General features: G+C 38.0%; 1 protein-coding gene across 5 annotated transcripts; it reads right to left on the bottom strand.

Annotated features, from left to right (window-relative positions):
• Window positions 1-907: 907 nt before the first annotated feature.
• LCA5 (lebercilin LCA5) lies at window positions 908-18,794 on the bottom strand. Of its 5 annotated transcripts, none has more exons than XM_033056219.1 (10): window positions 18,704-18,794; window positions 18,326-18,400; window positions 18,104-18,225; window positions 13,598-13,984; window positions 10,764-11,293; window positions 9,102-9,239; window positions 7,804-7,900; window positions 6,538-6,683; window positions 4,749-4,887; window positions 908-2,084 (listed from the first exon to the last, which is right to left on the bottom strand). In XM_033056219.1, exons 4-10 carry the CDS (start codon window positions 13,794-13,796, stop codon window positions 1,285-1,287), a joined length of 2,049 nt encoding a protein of 682 aa, XP_032912110.1. In that variant the 5' UTR covers window positions 13,797-13,984; window positions 18,104-18,225; window positions 18,326-18,400; window positions 18,704-18,794; the 3' UTR covers window positions 908-1,284. The 5 variants fall into 5 exon arrangements, with proteins under 5 accessions (XP_032912110.1, XP_032912111.1, XP_032912112.1 ...); XM_033056220.1 differs by having other exon boundaries at window positions 18,326-18,397; XM_033056221.1 differs by lacking the exon at window positions 18,704-18,794 and adding an exon at window positions 18,482-18,561 and having other exon boundaries at window positions 18,326-18,397.
• Window positions 18,795-27,080: the final 8,286 nt, after the last annotated feature.

The following is a 27,080-nucleotide window of genomic DNA, read 5'->3' as shown; positions in this document are numbered from 1 at the left end:
AACACCCACAGTGCTTATATCCACAGCCCTCTCCTACCTCTTACACCACAGTATTCACCCCAAAAAGTCATTGCAGGGAAGTAATACACAGCTAAATTCACTGCTGTTGGTTAAATTTTTTCTGATATTCTGACCATTGGTAGGCAAAATGAGCCAGGTAAGTTCTGTAGTATTACAATGAATGTAATTGGGATTGTAAACAAGCATGTAAACATGAGCTGCCCTTCAGTACCAAGCACCTGGTGAGAACTATCCCACACCCTCTGGATCTGGATCTATGACTAATTTTCTTTCTGAATGGGAGGAGCAAAGAGAGTTACTGCATGATGAAGACACCAGCCTTTCTCTTCAGAAGAGCTACTGTGTTCAGAAAAATCTTGACTCAATGAATGTTTAAAATGTAAGAATTCTCTGTATTTCAGTGTGTTTTGAATCAGGCTCAGAGGGAGCGTATCAGAGAGGTGTTTCAAAATATTTTGCTCTAGCAAGGAATGACCTTCAGTTTATTTTCTGGAATGCTTCTGCTAAATTCTTCATTGCCTATCTTTTTAATTTGTGTACACAACACCCATCAGTAAATAACATCACAAGCAAAGTTGCAATCAACTCCCACCCAATATCAATGATTTGATAAAAAAAGTAGGGACTTTGTGTTAAAGATGATCTACACACAAGAAATTTACTCAACTCATTTAATAAAACAATTTTGTTAAAAAATTACTTAGTAATGATTGGAATTTTACATAAAAAATCAGAAATTACAAAAGATGGCATTGTATAACAAATATAATCTGAGTATATGAGAAGAGTTAGACACATTTGGTAGTAAGGTCCACAAAAAAACCTATGCAAAAGGAGAGAGCAGCTGTTCCTGAGTTAATTGTACTTCTGTTGATATTGTTCTGAGATAACATGACAGCAGCATAAAATATTCTCTTTCTAAGAGAATTAGTGCTAAGAATGTCTCTTATACTCATTTCATGACTGATATTACACATGCCTTCTCCTGGCACAGTTAAGAGGTTCTCCAAATGCCTGAGAAACAATGTATCTGAGGCCTAAAAAAAATACTCCACATGAAAAGCAGTATACTGTGAGCAGCCTACAGGTAAAAAAGCCCCAAGCATCTCTCCTCTGCATCTCTCCTCTGTACACATACCCATTTATGTTAATTATTCCTTCATAAGGCTTTACAATAAATCTGAAATATTTCAAATCTATATCTAATAAATATTACAAGAAAATAATTTGTCAATATTTACATATGAAACATATAAAACACGATCACTGTAAGACTCCTTCTTCAATTTCATCTTCTAAAGAACCAAGGGTAGTAACTCCTGGCTTGTTTGTAGTGTACTGCAGACGGTGTCTGTTTAGGCTTCTTCCTTCACCAAAAAGCACATTATCTTCTTTTATTTTACTGTTTTGATCAACAAAAGGCTTATTGCTAGAGTCCCAGTCTATGTCCCAAGGTGGTGCACTGTTATTTTTAGAAAGAAGAATGGTACTGGCACTGCTTCCAAAGAGTTGTTCCATTAAATTAGACTTCTTTTCCTTCTTACTATTGAAATCTGCATTTTCCTTAACATTTTCTTCAAGTTTGTCACTTTTTTGACTGAGCCAACTTGGTCTCCCTGATCCCTTCCCAAAGGAAGGTATATAACTACCAAATGCTAACTCCTTATTTAAATCTACAGTCCTTACATTTCGTTGCATCTGCACTTGTACTCTTGTGCTGTCATCCTGGCTGTCCTTTACAGGAAATCCATTAGCAACCTTCCCAGGAATCTCAAAGAACAGATTCGTTTTCTCTTTTTTCTCCAGGGAATCAGATTTTCTTGTTGTATTTATAAGTGGTGTTTGGGAAGTTGGTTTCGTGTTTGATGTATTTTGAATTTCTCTATCAATTTCTTGCATTTTAGCAAGCAGGAACTCTCTTTTTCGCCGCTCTTCCAATGTTTCAGTGCTTTCTCTCTCTACTTCAGGTTTGTGGATTTCTGTCTCCATCTTTATTTTCTCTTCTTTATCCAACAAGAAGTTGCTTTCTTTTTTAATTTTGTCATATTCTTTCCTCTGCCACTCTGCAAAAAATTTTTGAACAATATTTAAAATGTTTTAATTTTAAAATACCCCTATAATATTTTGAATACAATGCAAGCAAAAGCCATTGAGTTTTAAATATGCTCTTCTATGCACAATGTCATTTTCCTGCTGCAAAAATTAATTCTTCAAAAATTACAATTAAATAAAAAATTACAACTCCTGGTTCTCTGATAAGATATAAAAGTTTATTGTCATCTTCCAAAGGCATTAGGACATCACCCATATTTTAGAATTTTTAAAGCAATTTGATTTCTCCCAATTGCCTTCCCATTTCCTGAGTTTCAATGAAAATGAATACAACATTACCGATTTTAACAATTCCTTCTTGCACAATACTTAATTTTTATTTGTCATCACTGCTTACATTAGGAGTCCCAGGATATAAGTGTGGGTTCTTTTTGTTTCATAAAGTGAACTATTTCTGCGAAGCTATCAGGAATCAAAGTCATAGGAGTCATCACCTGTTCCAAGCAGTGAATGATTTAAAACACCCTGCATTAGCTGTATTCAGGAAACATCTTTGCATGCGTGTTCTGTGCATCACTGCATGGACTCAGAGTGACTGCACTGCTATGAAGGTACAGAACCTGGAAATGCTTGTGTGTAGAAGGAAGAAGCTTCTCAAATATTCCTCTCTTCAAAATACATTTTCCTCGAGATAACAGATGTATATTTGGCCAAAAGTTGAATATGACTACTTGGCCCCTTCAACATAGTGGCATTCTCCTTTAAACACTTTACTCAAATTTTCGACTTAGCCTTGCACAAAGTTCCACGTTATCTACTGCACTTTGGCTCAGGCTTTCAGAAACAACTGCCGTACTTCAGTTAATATACAGTAATTTCACGATTATAAGCTGCACCATTTTGACTAAAATTTGGTCCGAACCCGAAGTGCGGCTTATAATCAGGTGTGGCTTATATGAAAAGTTGCTGTTTTAGTTTTGGAGGACAGGTGTCTGCTGAGAAAGGCAGGAGCTTCTCTTTGAAATGGAGAATGTAAACCCACTCCCTCCAAATTATCATAATTTTGAAATCACATGGCTCTTAGGCAAAGATATGGGAATTAGGAACAACAGTTCTTTTCTAGGGAAATTAAAATAGAAATACAGTACTACAAAGAAACAAACTCCAAACCCTGACAAAGTCAGAGTACAACCTGACACCCCATCAGGCAGGGTGTTGGTAGCAGTCCCATTAAATGGTGGCTGCATCCTCCTGCAGTGACAGATGTGATTCAGTTGAAGCAGTGCTCCTGCAGAAGGTGCAGTTTCCCTCCGGAGGTCCAGTGGTGATGTGGAGAAATCCAGTTTTCCTCTGGAGTCCAGTGGAGAAAGGGGCTACCTTAGTGTCCCAAAACCTCTGGTTTTATCTTGGTAAGAAATGTTGGGCTCTTCCCCCTGGCTGGAGCAACTTCCAATGGGATGCAGTAATTTTATCAGTCACACAGTGGGACTCAATGGGCCATTAGCAGAAAATGCCTTGCTGGAGGAAGGATGGGTTGTGAAAAGATAAAGAACAATGCCCTGCCTGGTTTCAATGGATGGCCCATTAGCAGAATATCTGCTGTTGAGATAAGGATCAGTGTCCCCACCCTCAACAGATGGTGATAGAATAGGTACCTTTTATCACACTCTGTATTGTAACGTGCAGCTTATAATCAGGTGCGGCTTATGTATGGACAAAGAACGAAAAGTTGCTGACACCCGGAAGTGCGGCTTATACTCAGTGCGGCTTATAATTGTGAAATTACTGTATTTATCATAGATATTTTTTCAATAGCAGATCATTATACAAGTTAAATAAAGAGTCATGTTTCTGTCTGTAAGGTGGGGGAAATACCAGCTTATGCCATATGATGGATAAGGTGGTTAAATCATCTTATTCAGAGACGTAAGATCAGATTCTTGACCTATGTAAGTTGTGATAGAAGATTTTTCACAGATTTACCTCTGAAAGCAGCTATAGATTTTTAGACTTATTATCATATAGAATAAGTACTACTGTTTATTAACTGCAATCACTGAAAGAGTTCTTTAAAATGACAAGATGCAGTCCATCTAAAATACTTGAGATTGACTTGTGCATTTAAGTCATTAAGATGCTGTGAAAACCAAATTAATAAAAAAGCAATGTTAATGTATAATGATGAAAACTGACATTTCTCAAATAGCCATACCAAATGATTCAGACAACCAGAGCTAAAAAGAGAAACTAAAATTTCAAATTATATAAGCCAGGAGGAAATTCTGAAAAAAAGGCAATATTAAGGAAAACACATTTGTTCTACAATAGTAAAAATCTACTTCCTACCTCAATAACATTTAGCAACTCAGAGATAACATCAGCATTTATCTTCTATGTCATTCTTGTTTTGTAAAGCACAATCTATCAGACGCCAATACTTTTTGGTGGACAGCATTTTTTAGTGCTACATACTTAATCACAGCTGAGTACAGGGCATGGATTATTCTATATCCTGTATTTCTTTGTGATTCTTCTTTGCATAATATAACTGAAAATAATTTTCCACTGTAGTGATCTCTGCAAAATCATTTTGCTCTTCTCACCAGAAACTAGCAGCCTCACTTGATTAGTATTCTACAGTGCATTTTTCAACCTTCAGCTGCCCATTTCCTTACCGTCAGGAAGTTTTGGAACCCTCTCCTCTAAGGATTGTATTTCCTGAACATGTTTCAGTTTCTCTTCCCTCTCCCTGTCTTGGTCTGGTCTTAGGAGTTCTGTTTGCTCTTTCCATCCTGTGTCTTGAGCTTCTTTTTCCTGAAATACATCAATAGAAAATTGAAGTTGATGGGGAAAAACAATCAATAAAACAAACGACCTAACAAAATTGTAAGAACTTTTCTGAAATCACATTCTTACTGCTAAACATAAAATGAGTAAGTCACCTTAAACCAAACCAGCTTTGATGACCCAGGGGTTTGCCCCCAAAATATTATCACCTCTAGTACACTTTTATACACCTGAAACAAAATGACAATCAACTCTATTTCGGGGAGGTTGCAGATCCAATGCCATAAAGCAAAATTATCACTCTCAGGGTGGTTCTCCTCAGAAACCAGAAGTTGTCTTCTTCAAGTAGCCACATATCAGCATCATATTCTCTTAACAAGCAAGCAATTAGTTGCCCTCTACTTGAACAATCTGACCTTTTTACTCAGGCGAGTGGGTTGCAGATTCAGACAATTTCATTTTGATACTTAAATTTATGGAGTATTAAGTAACAAACAATCAAAGAGAAAGGTTTAATCTCAGACGACAATTTTAGTTAGTGACTATACATACATATGTAAAAGGCTAAAGTAACTTCTATATTAAAAATGCTCTTCTAAGAGAAATAGCTACTACTTAACGAACAAAGAAAAGATGACTGCTAGCCAAAAAACCTTCAAGTATTTTTCCTTCATGTACAAGGTTATCGTTGTTATATTAAAAAAATATAAACTACATAAGGAGATGGTGGCCAGGTATTTAAAATGCTTGACTTTAAAAACTGATGAAAGCATAGAATACCCAAATCTAATTTACATTATTTAAAGCAATAGCCATATAGAGAACACAAAGCTGGACTCCACGAGCTGCACTTGTACCAATTGTGTGGTTCTGTAACTCACATCCCCAAATATATACTGAAATAATACATTAAACTACATCCATAGTAACAGAAAGGGTTTGGGAAGAGAGAAAATACAAATTAAACTGCAATGAAAAATCTTCAGCCATATCAGGATGCCAGCCAAGACCATCTTCAGAGCATTATTTCTGAAAAAAGGTCCTAGACCCATGCAATCAGAGTTTGTACAATTTGTACCAGAATCTGTGTCATTCTGATTTGTAATACCTTGCAAATCTCTGATTTTAGCCTAGGGTTACAAAAGTGTTAGCAATACTTCTAATTGGTACTATTTTGTACTAAAAAGGGAAATGGAAAACAACAACAAAAAACCCATGTGTATTGACAAAGCTGGAAAATCAGAAGAAATAGCACTGTGACAATAAGAGGAAATGTTAGATTTATGCATTGTGAAATAATTCTGGAAAGTAAAAGAAACCATAATCAAGACGAAAGAGAAAACAGAGAGAAGGCAGCCATCACTGTTTAACAGATTGTTTAAATAAGCATTAGAAACAAAGAAAAAGGGTGAAAATGAACTTGAGAGAAGTAACAGTGGCAGAAAAAAAATAAATTGAGCTAATGGCTCTCAGACAGAGGATATGATAAACTCTCCAAAAAATGGAGTATATTTCTAGAAAGGTAGATACTGGCTTAAAGAACAGAATATTTTTGAAATTGTGTTTTCTATATATTTACACATGCATATTTACATAGTTTCTAAAATATAAGCTCCACATTTTACAATCTGATAGGTCAATTGTCTGGACTGGGTCTCTAATTTTTACAGAACTCACTATTTTAGGAAGAATTCCTTCTTTCTTGTTTGCTGCGTCACCACTGACAAGTTCTGATTCTGGAAGAAGCTCTGCAGGTGAGAAGCATCCACTGGTTTGTACACCTTTCGTGAGCTGTGGTCCTTTTTTAACATTTTGGTTGTTGGCTGCAGAAAATACAAACTAATTAAACTGTGTTTTCACTTGAAAATATCCCACTATATATCTATCTTTAATTTTTCATGATTTGCAGCAAACACAAGACTGTACTGAAGTCACTGGAAATGGAAAGTATTGATGAGTTTCACACACTTGTTTTTGGCATCTGTAAAACCTAATCATAAAGAATATGCATGCAAAAATTCTACTGAAAAAAAAATTTAAACTCCACCTTAATGCTACTTATATGGTCATTACAGTGCACTGAATATTAGTTTAAAAGCCCCACAAAATATCTCACTCATATTCCTGCTTGTCACAGAATCAAACTCATAAAATTAAAATTCACTTACTTGAATCTCTGAAATACATATACTTATCTCTACGGAATGACATTTTAAAAAATCTGAACCTAAAATGGAATAATGGTAGAGCATCTACAATAAAACGAGCAGCAGACAAACTGTTTGAAATACTGTCATTAAATATTTAAAACAGTCCCATAAATTTCTGCTTCTTCTGACAAGTAGATTCTACTGATCCAGTGAAAATAGTCTAAGCACACACAGACACACATATTTATGTGGGTAGGATAAGGTTTGACACCGTCTTGTCACACCAGAAGAAATCACTGTACTCATACTTTCAGAAGATTATGTTCTGGGACATATATACTCCGAGGAAAAAATGACTGCAGCTCATCTGACAGACAACTCATTTTGAATTAGTAAAAATAAAAAAAAAACAGATCACCAAAATATTTGTAGCAGTGAAGATACATATTTTTAAAGCCTTTATAATTTATTGTCAAGTAAATACTATCTATCATCTATTGGAGATTTTACTACCAATGTTCCCCTCCTCCTTTACCGAGGAACATCTGGTATGAAAGGAGTTAAAACTGCTGTTTGGTAAAGTTCTGTGTTTTGGCTCTGCTGCAGCGACAGAACAGTCAAAAAACCAATGCTTTGTAACCAGTGCTGTGTTGAAATAAGTGCCAAAAGGTCAATGTGCTTGAACAAGCAGTGTCAGGGTTGAGCACTGAGTGGCATGAAAGGTATAACCCAGCTGAGATATTTCAAAGTGATGCTAATAATTTTTCTGCTTTTATTGTTTTGTAAAAGTTACCTTTTCTTCTTTGTACAATATCCGTGTCTTTTCTAGGTGATGACTTCAACATACGATTAGCGTATATATTTTTTGCTTCAAGTTCTCTTTCTTTTTCCTGTGAATGAAACAGGTAGGTATAATAATGAGTTACTAGTATGTTATTTGGTTACTAGAAAAGCTGTAAATTAAATTTAAAATAGATATGGTAAATGGAAACAGAATAAACAATTGTTTCATCCACTGTTTTAAGGATATCAATCACATTCCTAACTGTTTATGCTGTGAGAAAGCAGACAACTTTCTTCCCCAAAAAATTCCTTAGCAAAATATTATGGAGGAAAAAAAATCTCTGCAGTGAAAATAAAACTAAATGCCAGTGCTTCCATTAACATGAACAAGACTTATACCATGTGTATAGATTGCACAACAGCATTTTAAGTGTTGTGAAGATTTTCAAAGCAAGCAATGATGCGTTTCACAGGGCAGGTCGGTATCATTTAGCAGAGGCCCATTGCATCATAGAGGCATACCTTTCTTTTAGCACATTTACTGAATAAAATACAGAAATGAACAGTGCATTTTCAGAATTCATCTGACAATGAAAAGGTTTTCAAACTGTAAATTCTCCACTAACAGATCAGGTTTAAAACCCTTACTCTAAATATTTTAGAGCTATTAACACTACCCTACTTGCTGGATAGCTGCAAACCTGATGAACTGGTGCATCTCCAACATACTAAGACTTGGAGTTTCAGGAAAAGTATCTCAGAAACTAAGTACTTTAGCTTGAATCTCACATTTTTTTTTCCCTAAAGGTAAACTAAGTGGAACATAACAATATTTTAAGCACTTTTATTGAGAATTTGGACAATAATGATGGTGGTGTGGGGTCCAAATAAGCATTTGCACAAATTCAGCAACAGATATGGATATCACAAATATATTATGTTAATCTTCATGCAAGTATATTAGTAACAAAAGCACTATTTACAACTGCAGATTTGATTCTAAATTCAAGCCTTCAAAACCTAATTTTCCATAGATTTTGTAGTTTATTCTCAATGCTTGGCTATGTATTTGATCTTGCTTTTCTTAACTAGTGCTACCGATAATGATTAACACAGAGACATTCCTGTTATAAACACTGTAGAGTCAGAGCACAGAACATTTCAATTTATTGCAGGAAAAGAACTTACACGTGGTATATAAATAAGTACACATTAGAGAGTGCAGCCACTGGCGAACTATTCAAACCTGATTGCAGATACTTCCAAAGATAAAATCCCAGAACAACTTCTATTCCTTTCACATTTTACCTTCAACTTTTGATTTAGCTCTTTCATCTCTTCTTGAAGAACTCTGTTTTCTTCTTGAGCCTCGTACAACTTTTTTTTCTTTGACTGTAACTCTCGTTGAAAACTGCTACCACTTAATTCAAGATTTCTTTCCAGATCCTTCAATTAAAACAAAATAATATTTTTCAATAATTGAAGTAATTTTTATAGTCAAATTACTTAAATAAAATTACAGTAAACCAGTGCCTTGAGTTTAGATATGGGCTCAACCAATGCCGTAACACTGAAAACATTGGAATCTTTAACCCTAACGTTGAGGAGGCAAAGCACCTGCAGGTGCTGCAGCTCATCCTTTTGAGTACTGAGAGGTGATTTGAGGACACAACAGAAACTCACACTACTTTCTGCAAGGCTCTTGCCACAGTGGACCTCCAGATCTCTAAGACAAATCTACTGATGGGTGAGAGAGAGAATCCTTCCCTGAAAGTGCAGCATTAGAAGGAAGAAAACAAGAAGGAATTTTTAACCTTTCTACTAGAAACTAGATTGTGATTATGATTTCATGTACATGCCCTCATCTTGTAATAGCTGTTATAAATGTAACTGTGTTGATGAAAGCAGGAAAAAAACTAGAAGAAAATCCCTTACTTTTTACAACATGATTCATTTTAACAGGATCCAGTATCACAAATGCTGAAATACCTAATCATAAAAGTACAGATGACAGATGGTGACACTACAGGATGAAGTGGTTTTACTAACTCAGCCATTTATATCTTGGTACTTTGGGATTTATTTTATGAAAGCTTAGTTTCCAGCTTAATCCTTGGATTTCCAGATGTATTATCTCTGTAATGTAATTTAGGTTTAATTACTAATATAGAGACCAAACCTTAAATCCATCTCAATGACATAATTTAAGCTAAGAATAGTATAAAATTTATATACTATATATAAAATATATCTACTATCAAAATAGTACAGCTACCAACAGATTCAATAGTATTAACACGATTTTTAAATAAGATGAGTTTATAGACATATTTACAGTGTAGTCATGCTTAGACATGTTTACAAAAACATCAACAATTTTGCTGGATGGAATTAAAATATATTGGGCAAATTACTTATAATGAATACCCACAAAAAAGTCTGAAGATTATTTCAGTATTTTAAAAACATGATGTAATTTTATCCAGCTGAGCTCTTACATGTGCAGAATAGTGGACAATCAATTCTATTCAATATTCAAGAATGCTCTTCAAAAACTGAAGAAAAATTATTATACATTTTTTTTGTTTGGAATTTTAGTGTAAAGTTCCTTAAACACTCAGAACATTTTACAGACTGTTTTCCTCCAAAAGGAGAAACTAGATTGCATAAAGTTGCATTACATCTTCCTGCACATCTGAAATGTTATTGCTAAGTATAAAAACATTTAAAAGCACAAATCCACAGGATATAGTCTGACAAAATATGCTTAATTTGTAAAAAAACACAACTACTTCATATGTAACTATATAATCACCTTAGAAATAATTTACTTCATTCTATTTATGGGTAAAACAAAAAAATACTGGTTTTCTATTTGCTCCACAGCTGTGTAAAATTACAAGTCACTGTGGAAAGAAATATCTGTAAATATCTGTACCAGAATTTCTTACAAAAAGAAAGTCATCCCACCTTAATTCTTTTTTCCCTGTCCTCCAGCTTGCTCTCTGCTAAGGCTAGTTTCTTTGCCAGGTCATCTCTTTCAGCAAGGTGCTTATCTGCAGACAGTTTTTTCAGTTTCTGCAAGACATTTTTTTTCCTGTACAGTTCATCTTCTGTATCTTTCAGCCGTCTCTCAGTTGCACGTTCTCTCTCCTGAGATTTTCGTAGGCGCTCCCTTAATATTCTAATCTCATTGTTGTGCCGAGCAAGGAGCTGAGAGATTTCGTTTTCTGTATCTTCAAACTTATTCAAGGCTTTCTCCTGCCTGTGCTGAAGCCTCTTCAGTGCCCTGTTTTCCTTCTGCAGCTCATCCAGTTTGATGTGGAGTTCAGTCAGTTCATTTCGGAGCTCATTGATTTTCAGCAGCCTAGCAGAAAGAACTCTTTTTGTAACAAGATCTATATCTTTTGCAGGAGAATCCCTAGTGAGGCTCTGAGAACGGAAACCCCACCGTGTCCCTCTTTTGCTTGGTGCATATTTGGAATCCAATTTCTTTGTGGCTGAGAGAGGAAAAATAAAAAGCATGTTTACCATTAGACAATGCAGTTTGTCTATTCAGACATCCTTGGAACCAAGCTCTAAAACAATCATACAATATAGCAGAGATGGCAGCTTTCAAACCAGACAATAAAAGGTAGAGTTATGCTCCTTTTGATAGCTGAAAAATGGAGATTTATGTCTGTGATCTACTGTAGGAGGTAATATCTGCAGCCATTAATACAGAACCCTGGTAAAGTAATCATCTGCAAACCATATAAGAAATAAGAGCCATATTTTGTTAATATTTGATACTGTTTATTAAAATGGTTTGGAAATACTATACTCTAAATGCATACAAAATTATCATATGCTTTTAAAATGGCAACAATTAGCTAAACATTAGCTAGTTACGTATTATGCAATATGTAATTCTCCCAGACAAATGCAGCAGTATTTTCAAATCCAGCTGCCATGATTACAGACAAAACAGCAGATTTCAACGGTTCAATGCAAAAAGCCTCCAAAGCAAAATTATAAATCCCATGAAAATTCAGTTCTCCCTAAATAATTTACTCGTGTATCACAAGTTATTTTCCACACAGTATTCTCATTTGATTACTTGTGTGCACTGCTTGCATTCCTATTTCTTACTATTATTATTATTGTCATCCCCACACATAAACGCTGAATGTTTTGTTTCTATGTTATGTGCCTCTCATGCCAAGCTCAAAGAATGAATCATATAATCCACTAAAAATATCTCTTAAAACAAGTGAATGAATAGAGTGCATAATTCCTTAAGGTACATCAGTGTTCAAAAGAAGTACACTGAGCTGCGGTTTCTAATTCTTGCTCGAAAGCTGAGATACAGCAATAGTCCAGTTACGTGCACACAGGCAGTGTGTACGACAGCAAATTCTTCCTCCCCTTTGCCACTCACCATGTTTCTATTCTACTGAGAATACTTAACAGCAAATATAACAGCTTAAAAATACCTTCTTGTAATTTTCTCTAGACATTTTGTAAAAACACTCATTCGCTTTCTGCTTGGTGCGCATTTTTTTGTTTGCATGGGCAAACAAAAGGAGGTGTGTTTTTTTCCTTTACAAAGAACACTTATGTCACATTCAGGTGTGAAAAGATTATCTAATACATGCACTGCAGGAATGATGCCACTCCTATCACCGAGTTCCCATTAACCCTAGACTTGCAGCCCCTGTAAGAATTTCTCCTTATTTAGGGCATACATAAAATTCTACTACCAATATTGTACTTTTGATCATATAGTTACATTGGGGAATAGTGTATTTCAAGACAGTGTAATAGGACATTCACAATATCTTCATGTAATAATATATTCAATTCTGGCTATGTAAGCAAAGAACTGGTCACACATTTGCCTCTCCAAATTAAATAGCATGGTGGAACTGCAGTGTTTGGTTTCCAGACAGATAACCCAGATGCCACTTCTGAACAGAGAAGCTTAGCAAAACACCAGTTGCACCAGGATACCCACACTGTCAAGGATCTGAAGAGATGCATTCCCTGAGCAAATTAAACACTTAATGTCAGACCTTCTGGCACAGACTAGATTGCAACACAGACCAAATGAATCATCCAGTATCAAGCATTTATCAATGAACAAAAGCATCTCCCCAAAAAAGGCACGGCATGCTATGACTTCACCAAAAAATGTATACAATTACCTAGAACAAGCTGTCAAGGTGTGGCAGAAATCCTTCACAGCCCTACTTCAGCTGAGGGTCTGCATAACCATTCCACTTTTCTTTGCAGGATGTTCAGCTCCCTACAAGCTCTATCAAAAAAGCAGCCTATGTCTGTGAGGGAGCTCAAAGCGGAATTGTGTCATCTCAAATTGGAAATATTTTACCCTCAGAAAAGAAGCAAGAAAAATATCCTGTAAAGCTTAGTCAACTAGACTTCCACAAGACAGGTTATCTGCAGGTTATTTGGTCATGGAAATCTTAACAATTGTCTCCTTTTTACAGACTGCATAGCAAGAATTTGCCTTGGGTTTTGGCCGTGAGCTTTTTGTCAATGACAAAAAGAAAGCAACAGAAGGCTAGTATAAAAGCCATATTCACTTATTAAGAAAACTATGAAGAGGTCTGAAAATCACTAAAACTCTTCCGCATGCAGGAATAGGTTAATTTCAGTTCTCAATGGCTACCTGCCACCTGTAGCACAACTCACATGAACTATATTTGTGGATGCTCATAATACTAGTTTCTCTTTTTTGAGTTTTCAAAGATAATTTACTCTCTGGAGCAGTTACAAAGCAGCAATTGCTGCTACCTACCTACCTTGGTAGTGCAATAGGCTGTTTGAAGTCTGTGTTTTGTGATGTCTTTTTTCTTGGCTTGTAGATGGAGAACTTAGTGCTGGTGACTGGCTGGATGAACGAGATGCATTACCTTCATCTGAAAAATAGGAGTCACTATTTTTATCCTCATCTGATTTCCTCTCCTGTTCAGAATCTGGGCTCCTTACTCTTTCTCCCATTTTTCAGATTTAAAGGCTTTCCACTTTTTTCTCAAAGACTGCTCATTTTGGCACAAAGGATCTTTTAGCTGTCACAATGGCAGCAGTTGGATTATTTCCTCCGGTTTATCTTCTTCATCTCCAAGCACGAGATCTCTGCAGTTCTGTTCAGTACAGCAAGCAGTAGTTATCATTCAGAATGCATATTTCTGTAACAATTTAGAGAGTGAGAAAAAACAGTGAGAATGGTTTTGCTAAGAAAGAATGTTATTTAAGAAAGAAAAGTAAAAAAAGCTGTAAAATTATTAATTATTCTTATAACCTTATGCCACACACTGTGCTACCTATACCTTGTTTACATTAGTAATTATAGTTGTATTAATTATTTATATTAAATGCGACAGGCATCACTGTAGGAATGCTACTACTATTACATTCAATAGTCTGAGGTATTTCAATCCTAAATGAGAAATCAAAACATGAACATGGCTGAATCTAGAGTAAGAAACTACTCCCAAGTTAGAAAAGGGAAAAGAAGAATTTAGAAAACAAAACTGAACACAAGTGAAAATTTGTTGGTATTCAGGAAACTAATTTAGACATGTTTAAAACTTTTTAACCAAATGAATTAACGAGTTATTTCTGTGCCTAGAATTGAGATATTTGTAGAATTTGACTGAATATTCCATTTCTCAATTTTTGACATTCTAACAATGTTAAATAATGGGCTTGAAAACCAATTGTCTCATTTGTGGGGAAAACATCCAGTCCCTAACCCTTAATGAGACTGTAGCCATCTATCCCAATCTTCACCCTGAAAAGTACTCCCATGCCCTACAACATCTGGTGCTTCATGCCTTCAGGGACTGGCCAGTGCGCACACATTTGTGTCATGTGTATTCATATATCTATACCTGTATTTCTATATCTGATAAAGGAAACCACAACACCAGTACATGATAAACACTACACCTGCAGCAGGTATAAAATAAAAAGGGCCACTCCTGCAGCCTGATGCAAACTGAAAAAATCCCATAATCTCAAGGTGAAATCATCCCATTTTGAATTTGGAGACACTTCCTGAGAATGTAATGGAATATTCAAAATTTTCTTCACCTTCTCAGTCAAAAGAATTTTCTCAACAGTTTAGGAAGTGTTTTACTGACTACACTCAGCTTCCCTTGTCTTTTGCCTCTCTGACCATTCTTGGCAGCTTTCAAGCTTAATTTCACCATCTCTTTCTTTTCAATCTAACTTTGAGATATGAAGCCTCTAGTGGGTGAATAAATAGGACCTGCATCAGAGCCCATCCGTTCCACCTGTTGAATGACATAACCTCCTAGCTGATTTCCAAATGGCAAAGCAAATTACACACCAAAAAATTGAGCTGCTTTCAGTCAAAACTGCTCTACGCTGCAGGACATTCAACATACCTGTAAATGAGCTGTAAATTTTTCACTATATTATTTCCCAATAAAATAAACTTGGCTTGCTTCTCAGCCTTCACTGCCTATACATGCATTATTGCAGAGCCAAGCAGAACAGAAATGTCAGCTGCCAAGACTGTTTTCATTACAAATTCAAGCTTTCTGGCTCAGTTCACTGTTAGCACAACTCTGTCTCCAGTGGCTGGAATCCATTTGGCCTCATAATCTATACAGAAAGAATTAGAGGAATAAATATCCCATCAGGTTTCTTAACTGGGAAGATACTTGGAAATTAATACTGAATTACCTGGAAAATAGTATTTATTGTTACTTAGGAAGTAGCTTTCCAAAATAATGTTTTTTAACATCTAAAGATTTTCAAAGTAATCAAAAAAAATTAGATGCAGAAAACTTATGGCAAAAGATTCTGAGAAAACTAAAATTTCACTGCAAAGCCTAGAAAGTTAGATAAGCTATGCTTGAAATCACCTGTCCTAGAGATTGCTAAACACATTCTAGAAGGTGCCATTATTGTGAACATTCAAATAATCAGGAATGAATGTTCTTTTTCCTTACAAGATAATGGAGTTATTAAAATTATTTCAAACTATGTACCCAATCATAACTGTAACTAAGATTATGAAAGAATATTAGAACATATCTGGATGCTTTCCTATTCCCAAACACTTCCTTTCCTAACTCCTGGCCCCACAAACACCTGTGCAGAATGGATGTTATTTTGCTCCTTGAAGAGCAAAACAAGCCCGAACAGGCAGCATTTTTGGGATAATCTGTTCTCTAGAGGACGCACAGGCAAGACTGCATCAGGTCTGTCTCCACAGGACAGAATTTCAGGGAATGCAAAAAAATAGAAACAAATACATGTACTAAAATAATATGAGATAGAAAAATAGTACTCTGGAGGCAGAGACCTCATATTCTTACATGTAGGGGAAACACAAATGCCCACAGTTCACATCTAATTATATATATAAAACAAGAGCATTCACTTTCATGTACTGACAAAACTGATCAGTTTTTTCATAGCCTCACAAGAGTTCACCAAAGAGGCAATAATATTTTGAAGAATGTTTTTCATAACTCAGTGTATGTAAAACAAACAAATTGTAAGAACTGGAAGATTAGAATTATCCACCACTCCTGTACTGGATATTCCCCACTCCTGAGAATATTTTGCTCACTATCATTTGACATACAGCGACATAAATGAACAAGAATTTTCAATGCATTCTGGAAGTATTTGAAAAGCAATGAAATGAAAACAAATTGGAAAAGGTAAACAAAGAAAGCTCCCTTGAGGAATCCCCCAAAAATCTTTAGGATCATCAAATGGCTTTCAGTTTTATAAACTGGTAATATTATCATGTTTTCCATACAAAACAAAAAAACCTTAATCCGTCAAGTCTTGCCAAATTAATTTTTCCAACAGTTTATACTACAATTTGATTAACAAAAGAATTTATCTTGAGAACAAAAAAATAACTAGGATACTTGAGTCTTACTTCAGTGAGCCTAAGAACTGTTTAATTAAGAAATGTTTTGGTTCCCTGACTTTCCAATTGTTACGACCTAGTTTGAGTTGATTATAAAGTAAGTTTAACTCATGTGAATAAGATCCACAAAGATATCTATTTTCCCCTATATGTTTAATACGTTGTAAGGAGTGAAATGTTGTGGATAAGCAGTGGGTCTACTAAGCTCCACCATCACAATCCCAATCCTCTCACCTCAGAAGCTCAAAGTATGCTTTTAGAAGCCTAATGAATTGAGATCACATCAATACAGAGTGGCTGAAGGAAATCTGTGACTTGCATAAACTTTAGAAAGAGTTTTGTTTCCAGGATTTCATACTTCACTTCTGCTACTTCTATCTATTGCTATTATTTACATATTTTGTATCAAAAACACGTTCATCATTACAAAAAGCAATCAAGCACCAGGCCACCACAAAGGACATGACAGACAAAACAGAGACCACAGAACAGCTGCAACGGTGACAGGAGATTCCCCATTACTCCTAAGTAAATCACACAAACAGAAATTGAACTGTGGGATTACAGGTATTATGCAATAGACAGAAAGGAAAATTACTTAGCAATTCTCTCATGCAGTGCACCCAGAGCTTAGTTATGTAGTGCAAGACTCATAAAACTTTCAATGTCCTTTTCAGTATGAACACCCTTCCCAGAGCAGGGGAAGCTCAGTGCTTTTGCTGGTCACCAAATGGCACTTCCCCCGTACAAACACTGACCTCTAACGGCCCGCTCTGTTCTTCCACCTATTCTGAGACAGGGACAGCTAGAGAGCCAGCTTCAGACAAGTACAAGAGCATCACTCCAAGTTATTGAAGTGTAAAGAATAATTTCAAAAGAAATTCAGTCTCCCTCCTTTCCCTCCATCTTTTTCAAGTCCAAATATTGTAGATTTTCCAGAAGACAGCAGAAACATTTATTTTTATGACATCAAAACATACTGAATGACGAGCATTAGTGAGGACTAAGTATAACTTCATTAGGTATTGCAGCCACTGACTTAACTGTGTTCAGTTTTTCTAGGTTCACTAGCTTTTTACAAAATCACAGGATCAATTAGGTTGGAAAAGACCTCTGAGATCATCAAGTCCAACCTATGACTGGACATCAGCACATCAGTAAAACAACAGCACAAAGTGCCATGTCCAATCTTTCCTTAAACACCTCCAGGGATGATGACTCCATCACTCTGAGCAGCCCATTCCTATGTTTAGTCACCCTTTCTGTGAAGAAATTGCTCCTATTGTCCAACATAAATCTCCCCTGGGACAGCTTAAGACTGTTGCTTTGCCTTGCATTTGGGTGAATTAAAACGCTGTATGGTTTTAAAAGCCAATGTTACATTTACCTGATTCTGTTCCAGCAAACTACAAGGTTACTTGTGTCAGATTTCAAAACGAAGAATCTGCTCTAAGTACCAGGCCAGAAAGGAGGAAATGGCACTTCAAACAGAGCACATGCAGGCCAGTCCTACAACCGGGAGAAGAGATTACGTTTCTAAATCAGACAGCACCACGGAGGCCGCGCTGTCGCCCATGTCGCCACCCACACCCGGTGCGTGCGGACTTACCTGGTTCAGCTCGGCCACCCCCGAGAGCCTCCCGCAGCGCAACCCGGCAGCTCTGCTGCGCTCGGCGGAGACCTTCTTAAAGAACAAATCCAGTGTTATTTTCCAGCAGCACTTCGCCATGGCACATTTTAAATGCAATCACCGAAACCTACATACGCTTAATGACTTCGGAGCAAAGGAACTGAACACCAGCGGCCCCAGACCTTTCGGAGGCCAACCCCAGGCCTAGGCCTGGGCCCGTTCCCAGCCTCTACAGCCCCCAAGAAAACACGGCCCCGCAGCGGTCCTGCCCCACCCCGCGCAGCGCCGCTCCCTGCACCCCGCGATGTCCCCGATGTCCCCGATGTCCCCGGCGCCCCCGGCCCGTCCCGGCGGTACCTGCCGGCCCTCGGCCCGCCCGGAGGACGCGCCGGCGGTTGCCGCGTTACGCTTAAAGGGGCCGCGCGGCGGCCATTGACAGCGGCTGCCCGGCAACGGGCGGCGGGGCGGGGGCGGGCTCTCCTCGTCAGCCATTGGCTGCCCGCCCTGCCAGCTCGGCGACAGCCGCTCTTCCCATTGGCGGGACGCTGAGCTCCGGCTGCTGATTGGCTGCGGCGCTGCTAGAGCGGGGATGTGGAGGGGCTGAACCCTGCGGCGCTACCTTTCCGCGCCGCGGCGTGTCTGCAGGGGGCGCTGCGGGCCGGGGAGCTCCGCGAGCTGCGGACGAGCTATGGTCCGAGGGCAGACACGGTGGGCCCGGGGCTGTGCCCCGAGACCGGCAGGCTCCGGAACCCAGCCCTGCCCTGCCCTGCCCTGCCCTGTGCTTGCCCGCCTTACGCTGCCCTGCTCTCACCAGCCTGGCGCTGTTTGGCGCGTGTGTGACGTCGAAGGAAAGCAGCCCATGGAAAAACACTGAGGGTGGTGGTTGACAGCCGGGTAAACATGAGCCAGCAAGCGCCCGGGTGGCCGAGAAGGCCAATGGCATCCTGGGCTGTATCAGCAATAGTGTGGCCAGCCGGAGCAGGGTAGTGATTGTGCCCCGGTGCTCAGCACTGGAGAGGCCACATCTCGAATCCTGTGTCCAGTTCTGAGCTCCTCACTGCAAGGAAGACATCGAGGTACTGGAGCGAGTCCAGAAAATGGAGCTGGTGAAGGGACTGTAGCACAAGTGCTGTGAGGAGCAGCTGAGGGAGCAAAAAGTGTTTAGCCTGGAGAAAAGGTGTCTCAGGGGAGGCTATTTGGCTGTCTCCAAGTCCCTGAAAGGAGGTTCTAGCCAGGTAGGGGTCAGCCTTTTCTTCAAGGTAGCTAATGACAGGACAAGAGGACATAGCTTCCTTCAAGCTGCTCCAGGGGAGTTTAGGTTGGACATTAGGAGGTGTTCCTTCACAGAAAGGGATATTCGACATTGGAATGGACTGCCCAGGGAGGTGGTGGAGTCACCATCCGAGGAGTGTTTAAGGAAGGACTGGATGGGGCACTCAGTGCCACAGCCTAATTGACACGGTGGTGTTTAGTCATAGGTGAGACTCGATGATCTCAGAGGTCTTTTCCAACCTAATTCTTTCTGTGATTCTGTTCAGAGAGCTGCTTGGGAGCACAAGGATAGCAGAGCAGCCCACCACAGTGCTGGGATCCATCGTGTCCGCTCACAGCCTCTCCGGGCAGTGGGACCAAGGAGCCTTGGGCATGTTCTGGCATTGCCAGCTTGAACACAAGGCTTTGGGCCAGGGTGGCACCTGGGGATAATGATGGGTCAGGGATGAGAGCAGAAGGGGAGAGCAGGAATAGTAGATTTTACTGACAAAAGGATGAAAGTATTGCCTAAAGCTGGCAAAAAGGCTTGAATTCAAAGGTAGGCCTAATGTAATGAGGCTGTTGTGGTTTATTCCACAAAGAAACAAGAGGGTTTCTAAACCTTGGCTTTTATTACTCCAAGTAACCGCTATTTTTTTCCCCCTAATGCTAATCTTTATTAAAAATGTAGTTAAGCACATTTCTTTCTGGAGAGAGGAAGGGAAAAGGAAACAGGAGATGTTGCTTGCTTCACTTGCTGATGGAGTATGTTATGATAGCACAGTGATGAAAGTGACACAAGAATTTGGGTGGAGCAGGATGAAGTAGAACATTTCAGATGAAGATTATAACCTGCCTGTATGGGAAAGCATAAATGGGACATTTGTGAGAGGGAGATATATTTATCCTTGGCAGAACTGTGTCTCCACAATTCTGAATGTTCAAAATGAATGCTCAGTGACTATTAAATGAAAATAATAAAAATTGAGTAAACAGGACAAAGTTTTGGTTTCGTTTACTAAGGGAATATTTTTGGGCACAACCTGTCACTTCACAATAAATATAAGGAAATATGTGAGGAAAATACAGTTTTAATGCACTTGAAATTAAAATATTACCATCCCCTCCTCCTGTCTACACATTTTAGGAGGAAAAAGAAAAAAAACAAACCTAAACATGATTATGAAAGACTTGAGAGATTCTCAAAAATTATGTGTATTGTGCACAAGAACTCTGAATATGTTTAATTAAATTACTGGAAAATGTAATTTAGTGAGTAGGCTAGAATGCAATCAGAAACACATCAGCATAAACTCCTGTAAAAGGAGAGGAGATGTATACTGCTATTTCAGAAGCACAGAAGCAGCTATGCAGCACCTGACATGAAGTCTCCCAAAATGAATGGAACTTTTCATTTTTTGATCCTAATACCCAAGAAAACAGGCATGAAGCATGCAAAAAACGCAAACAACCAGACTGTGAATTTTCTAATTTTGATTGTCTCCCTAATTGCATTTAATATTTTTGCTGTACTTTCATTGCTATTACGAAATTGGTTTCAATAAACAATAAAAACTCATGTGGATCTTTTTAAAATTCGTCCTCTATGGCTTTGTGTAGCTCACCCTTGTGCTAAACAGTGGAAGCATATAATTCATCACAGCAACACTGGCAGAGAATCATTGATGTCCTTCAAAAAGATGCAGGGAATGACAAAGACGGAATAATTTTATTGCTTGCAACTGGAGGAAATGTATTGCTTGTATCTGGCAGCAAGCCAGACTAGAATCTGAGATGCTGTTGCTGCTGTAAATAGGATGAAAGGGATTCATAATCCATCTCCATGCCCACCGTAGCTAGGCAAACTGTAAGCAGAAAAAGCAATTAAGAAACAAACATGAGAAAGTATTAAAATACATGGGAGGGTCCTTTTTTTTGTGTTGATACTTCATGGACTAATTGCCATGGCTAACCATTTGAGGCCTGGTTAATGACTAACTGATCATTAGTTATTGAATATGGGTAGCACAGGTATTGAATTTAGGCAGTGTGTATGTGTAATCCAGGTATTGAATACAGGTATTGAGTCATAATGAAAATAGTCCTCTTGTTCACAGCAAATATCATCAGATTTCTCCATCAAATGCTCCATCCAGAATAATGCCAACAGACTTGAATTATCTGCTGAGCTGGAATAAATTCAGATACTATGAAATGTTGGCACAGGGATTAATTGATAGAAATTTGTTAGTCTAAAACCCACAAATAATGTATTTTAGATATTGTCTTAACAATATAACAGTGGTGCTGATTTTCACATTCACTTGGACAGGACAAATAGATGAATCACCTAAGCGAGAAATAAAGTTTTGCAGTTTTCTTGAGTCTGTGTAAAGCAAGTCTGATGTCTTAACTGCTTGCTTGGTTGGGAAGGTTGTTTAAAGAGTGTTTAATTCAAGAACTGTAGAAGGCTCAGAAGGAACAGCCCTAGCCTTGGAGCTTAACTGAGGGGAGGGATGCTCTAGAAAGGGGGGATGGAAACCTTAAAAAACTAAATCAGGTCACAGTTTGCTACTTCCAGAGGTTCCAGAAGGGGTAAAGTGACCAGGCTTATTCAGATGAGTGCAACCTGTGCTCATTTAATTATGTTGTACATAAATATTGATGGAAAATCCCTGATGCATAGGAGAAATGCTATTGATTTTCACTGCACCATAGAAATAGCTGTGGCAAACAGAGTGGGGACTGTTACAATAACTGCACCTAATGTGATGGATAAAACAGATTCCCTGAATTGACAGAACAAAGATGACATTCAAATTTGAAAAGGGAATATCTTTTCAGTATTGCTTTTAATACCACAATTTCTATAAGAAGTGGGGACTTAAAGAATGCATGGTCATACAGATGAAGGAGCCTAAGTGATGTGCTGCTTGCTTTAACCAGAGTACATGATGTGAAAACTCACCATGAGATTCAGACTTAGACATTCAGTTTCTGCACAAGATCAAAGGCTGGCTAAAATATCAGACAAAGTGTGAAGTACCAAAGAAGAGCCCTTTTGGCTCTTTCGGCCTTCACATTTTCTGATGTTTTCCCTCAGAACAGGCCATATGGTACTGCCTTGTACATGCATAAACCTTTATATACATCTTCTTGCATATACACCAAAGTTAGTACCATACATATAAACTGGCAAAAACATCTTTGTTCAGAACTGGGGGGTTTGTACTATAGAGGTTTTGGCTCAAAGCAGATCTGGATAGCCAGGAGTGCTTGTTTACTGTCCAGTAGCAAGAGAGATACTTATGGAATAGAATCAGAGAATCATTTAGCTTGGAAAAAACCTTTAAGATCAGTAAGTCCACCATAATTTATTTCCTCTGTCAACTGCTGTAAAGGTAGCCTATGAAGTGACTAAGATCTCTGTATTAGAGCATGAATATGGACATAGGTAGGGTCCAGCTGAAGGTTTTTTCCTTAATATATATTGGAATATTGTCCTGAATACAGCATACATTGTGTATGAGCACATACTTCCCTTTGCTCTCAGCTAGCTGCAATCATATAATCAAAATATTTCAAATTGTAATGCAAATAAATGTCAGTCTGTTTTCACATTATAAATATTCATGGTCTTGTACTTTTTTTCTTACTGTTTTTCTTACTGCATGCTCACTTACCTTGAGAAATCAAAAGCCCAAGATCACTTTCAGAGCTTGCCTCCCATGTCCTGAGCTCTGAAGTGACCCAAAACCTCTGCACTGTTTCTTTTCACCAGTGCTCCTGAGTCATCGGCTGAGAAGCAACAGCTCACCTTTGACAACTTGGTGTTATAACTCTTTGAAAGAATGTCTTTTGGTGTCACTTCTTTTACTGTGTCTGTTTTCAACTCCCTCAAGAGGATTTTCTTGAGCATTGTCTGACCATGGTGGTTTTGGAGCTGCTTCGGCACTCCTGACACCCCTTTTGTACCACTGACAGGCACCGGAGAAAGGGCTTCTGTGAACTCAGCTGAACTTGAGGACGTATAAAAGAAGCACGTTGGGCATTGTTCGTGGGGATTTGTTTTTAACAATACAAACTTCCAAAGCTGTGAAATATTGAAATATTAAAGGGCAGATATAGTGCATTGAAAGAAATATTTATGGATACTTCACAGCACTAGTTGATTTCAGGGGCTTTATAAATTTATCAGAATTCTTTGTGTCAGTATACCTGTTTGGATTTTGAGCTCACAGCTGTCTTGTGGAGAAATACCAAATGAATAACAAAAAGTGATTGCTGGTGAATCACAGGAATACAGTTTACAATGTGATGACAATGTTAACACTTCCACATAATAAAATAAGGTGCTCCATTACTATAATGTGAGCTTTGTTGTGAATATAGGTGTGTTTTAGCAGGGACACAAATTAAAATAAGGTAATGATTGCTAATGGTCTAGCAACAAGTGTTTTATAAGCAATTCAAATTACAAAAAAGCCCAGTAAAGCTTTGGAAGGTGGTGAAGATGCTGAGCAAACAAGTACTGAATGTTTGATTAAAAAAAAAAAATATTTGGAAGAGACATTTCAGTTAAGGACATCTTTCTCTGGAAGAAAGTGCTACTGTGCTACTGGGAGGAAAATTTCCCACATATTATTCAGCACCTGGCAGTTTTATCTGAAATGCTGCATTTGTTCTTGGAATGTTTTAGTAATATTTTTCCAGAAAACCACTTTTTGAAGGACAAACATGACATCTGTAGACTTGTTTCTGCTGCTTTTTTAATAATCTGAAATTTCATATTCACAATACGTATATTAGTCTTTGACCAAAAAAAAAAAAAAAAAAAAAGCAGTGACCAAATAATTTAGATAAATTCTTTAATCATAAGCAATGTATGTTGTTTCTGAATATCCATCTCTTTTGGCTTTAAAATTAATTTTTATTGCTCGGATAGAAAATGAATTTTCTTCTGTCTCTGTACAGTTTTGTCATATACATTATGTTGTAGAGGAATGAGGTCAAATACATCTTTGATACCAGCAAAATGAATGGATATTATATCAAAATAAATTTGGCTCAATGTTCAATTTGAACTGCTTTGAAAACAGTTTTATTGCTTCAGTTACACAGAAAAATTGTCCCTTTTAAAAAAAACCAAACAACTTTAGTCAGAACATTGACACATCTTGATTAGTAGTGCTTAACCCAGACCGTAAAGAGATCTGAACAACTCTCACCACTTCTAGACACCTAATCATGTCATCAAATTTTGTTTGGTTTTTTTTTTAATGCAAAAAGGAATGCTTCCCATGAGGAAGAATTGCCAGCATCTCAGCCCACAGTCTTGTGTATCACAGATTTTGGGCAAGTAGGAGGCAGGGATTTGAACCCATTCATAGGAGAGAATTGAAACTTGGATCCTTGGATTTTTGGATGTGCCCCAAGACAAACTTGTTTGTGTAGACAAACTGAAATTATCCATGATATATATCCAGAGCTGCCCATTGCTGTGAAAGCATAGATACCTCTGAGCCAAACATGTGCCTTGGGCACTTTGGGCACCACTGAGTAGGACAGCAGATTGGTGACAGCATTTTTGACTTCATATCCTTGATTTGTTAAAATCCTGTGTAGAGTGCATTTGTACCTTTACAGCTTGTAGTGCATAAACTCTTGCAATGTATTAATCAACTCCTTATTAGTATTAAATAACACTGACTTCAGTCATCCTTGTGGGTCCCTTCCAATGTCAGAGTATTCTATGATTCCGTGAACATCCTTTTTGTCTTCTCAGGATTTGAAGTAGTTTAATTGCCCCCCACTCCCCCTTCCCAAATGCTAGAATGTGAATGATACTGTTCATGTTGTGCCTCCATACTGTTCCATACTGTGCTTCAAGGGTGCTTAGATTGATGAAGACTTCTTTCTGGATGTTTTTTCCCCCTTCTGTTTTATAACCAAAACTGTCAATCCTCTTCTTGTAACTAATGGGATCAGTCACTATAGTTGTCAGAAAAGCAAGGACAGTGACTGAACTAACCCAGATTGAAGGGAAGGGATTTTCATATCTTTAAAGAAGAATCCTGGGTCTGCTCAGATAGATTGAAGAACTGCACTAGGGATGTTTACAAAAGCTAATGCTGAATTTGAGGGCCTAGTCCTCTGACAGCTCATATCATCAATGAAAAAAGAGATATGTCCATCCAAACAAAGTGAGTGAAATGGGCTTTATTCTCACTTGCCTTATCATTTTCTGGTCACCATATGGTTAAAGTAATAAAAACCAATAAGAAGTATTGATCATTGGAGATTTAGTCCAGTTCATTCCCTGGATACTGCCAGGAGATAACAGTTTGGAGAGAAAAGTGGCATCATGTCTCTCTATGCCTCAAGTGAAACCTGTCAGCTGGAATAAGGTAGGCAGTTGTGGAGTCCACACCTGGAGAAAGGTGTTGAAAAACTAAAAAGGCTTCACAAACACATTTCAGGAATCACCAGGGGTCCATAAAACTCAGTGTTACAGGGAGAGACACCCAAGAGAAGATTCAATACCAATAAAGTTTGAGAGATTGTTTGATTGTGAGCTCTATTGTTCCTCTTGGTAGAGGACTTCTAGTGTAGAGGTAAAAAGGTATAAAACCTTGGTGGTGAGAAGCTGGAGCTAGTTCCAAGCAAGAAAATGATCATTTTTTAGTATTGAAAAGAAATGCTTCTGCCCAGATGAATTGAATAGAAGAGATGTGGAAGTTTTAAGTTATTTTATGTTTGAGTTTTAAGGCCCCAGCTGCCTGCTCTTATGAGAGCCTACAGAAGGAGGTGAGTGGCTGTATCTCAGGTGTTCTGGGGTAAATCTGTTTTTTGAGTCAAACTCATCTTCACTCATGACTGTAGCTGCCCTTCAGGGAAGTGGGAATTTTATAATGATAAATTACCTTATCAATGTTTGCCAGAGCTGGTGGGTTGTGTCCGCAATACTCTGGAAGTACAACCTGGTTGACACTGACTACCTGTCACTTGGTGAAATAATTGTGAGTAAATACTTGATGAGGGGGGTAAGGACAAAGGAATCAGGTGCTTCTCAGTGATGCCCAGTGGCAGAACAAGAAGCAATGGACACACTTTGAAATACAGGAAATTCCATTTAAACATAAGAAAAGACTTATTACTGTGCAGATGATCAAAGGCAAGAAGTTTGCCCAGGAAGGTTAAGGATTATCCATCCTTGGAGATTCTCCAAAATGTGATTGGACATGGTCCTGAACAACTTACCCTAGCTGGCCGTGCTTGAGCAGGTGGGTATTGGCTCAGACAATATTGAGAGGTCCCTGGGATCTCAGACATTCTGTGCTTCTGCAATGCTGGAATACCTGTTATGGACAAGGAATGCTGGAGCTGATGACACTGGTCCCACTAAGATACTGTGTCATTTAAATTCTCATATTTGCATATCTCATATATGTATGTCTTTATTAGGACTTTTAGTGTGGCATCA

This window comes from Catharus ustulatus, chromosome 3, assembly GCF_009819885.2.
Source record: "Catharus ustulatus isolate bCatUst1 chromosome 3, bCatUst1.pri.v2, whole genome shotgun sequence".
Lineage (NCBI taxonomy): Eukaryota > Metazoa > Chordata > Aves > Passeriformes > Turdidae > Catharus > Catharus ustulatus.
The sequence above is the reverse complement of the archived record's forward strand: the minus strand, read 5'-3'. Positions and strand labels throughout refer to the sequence as shown.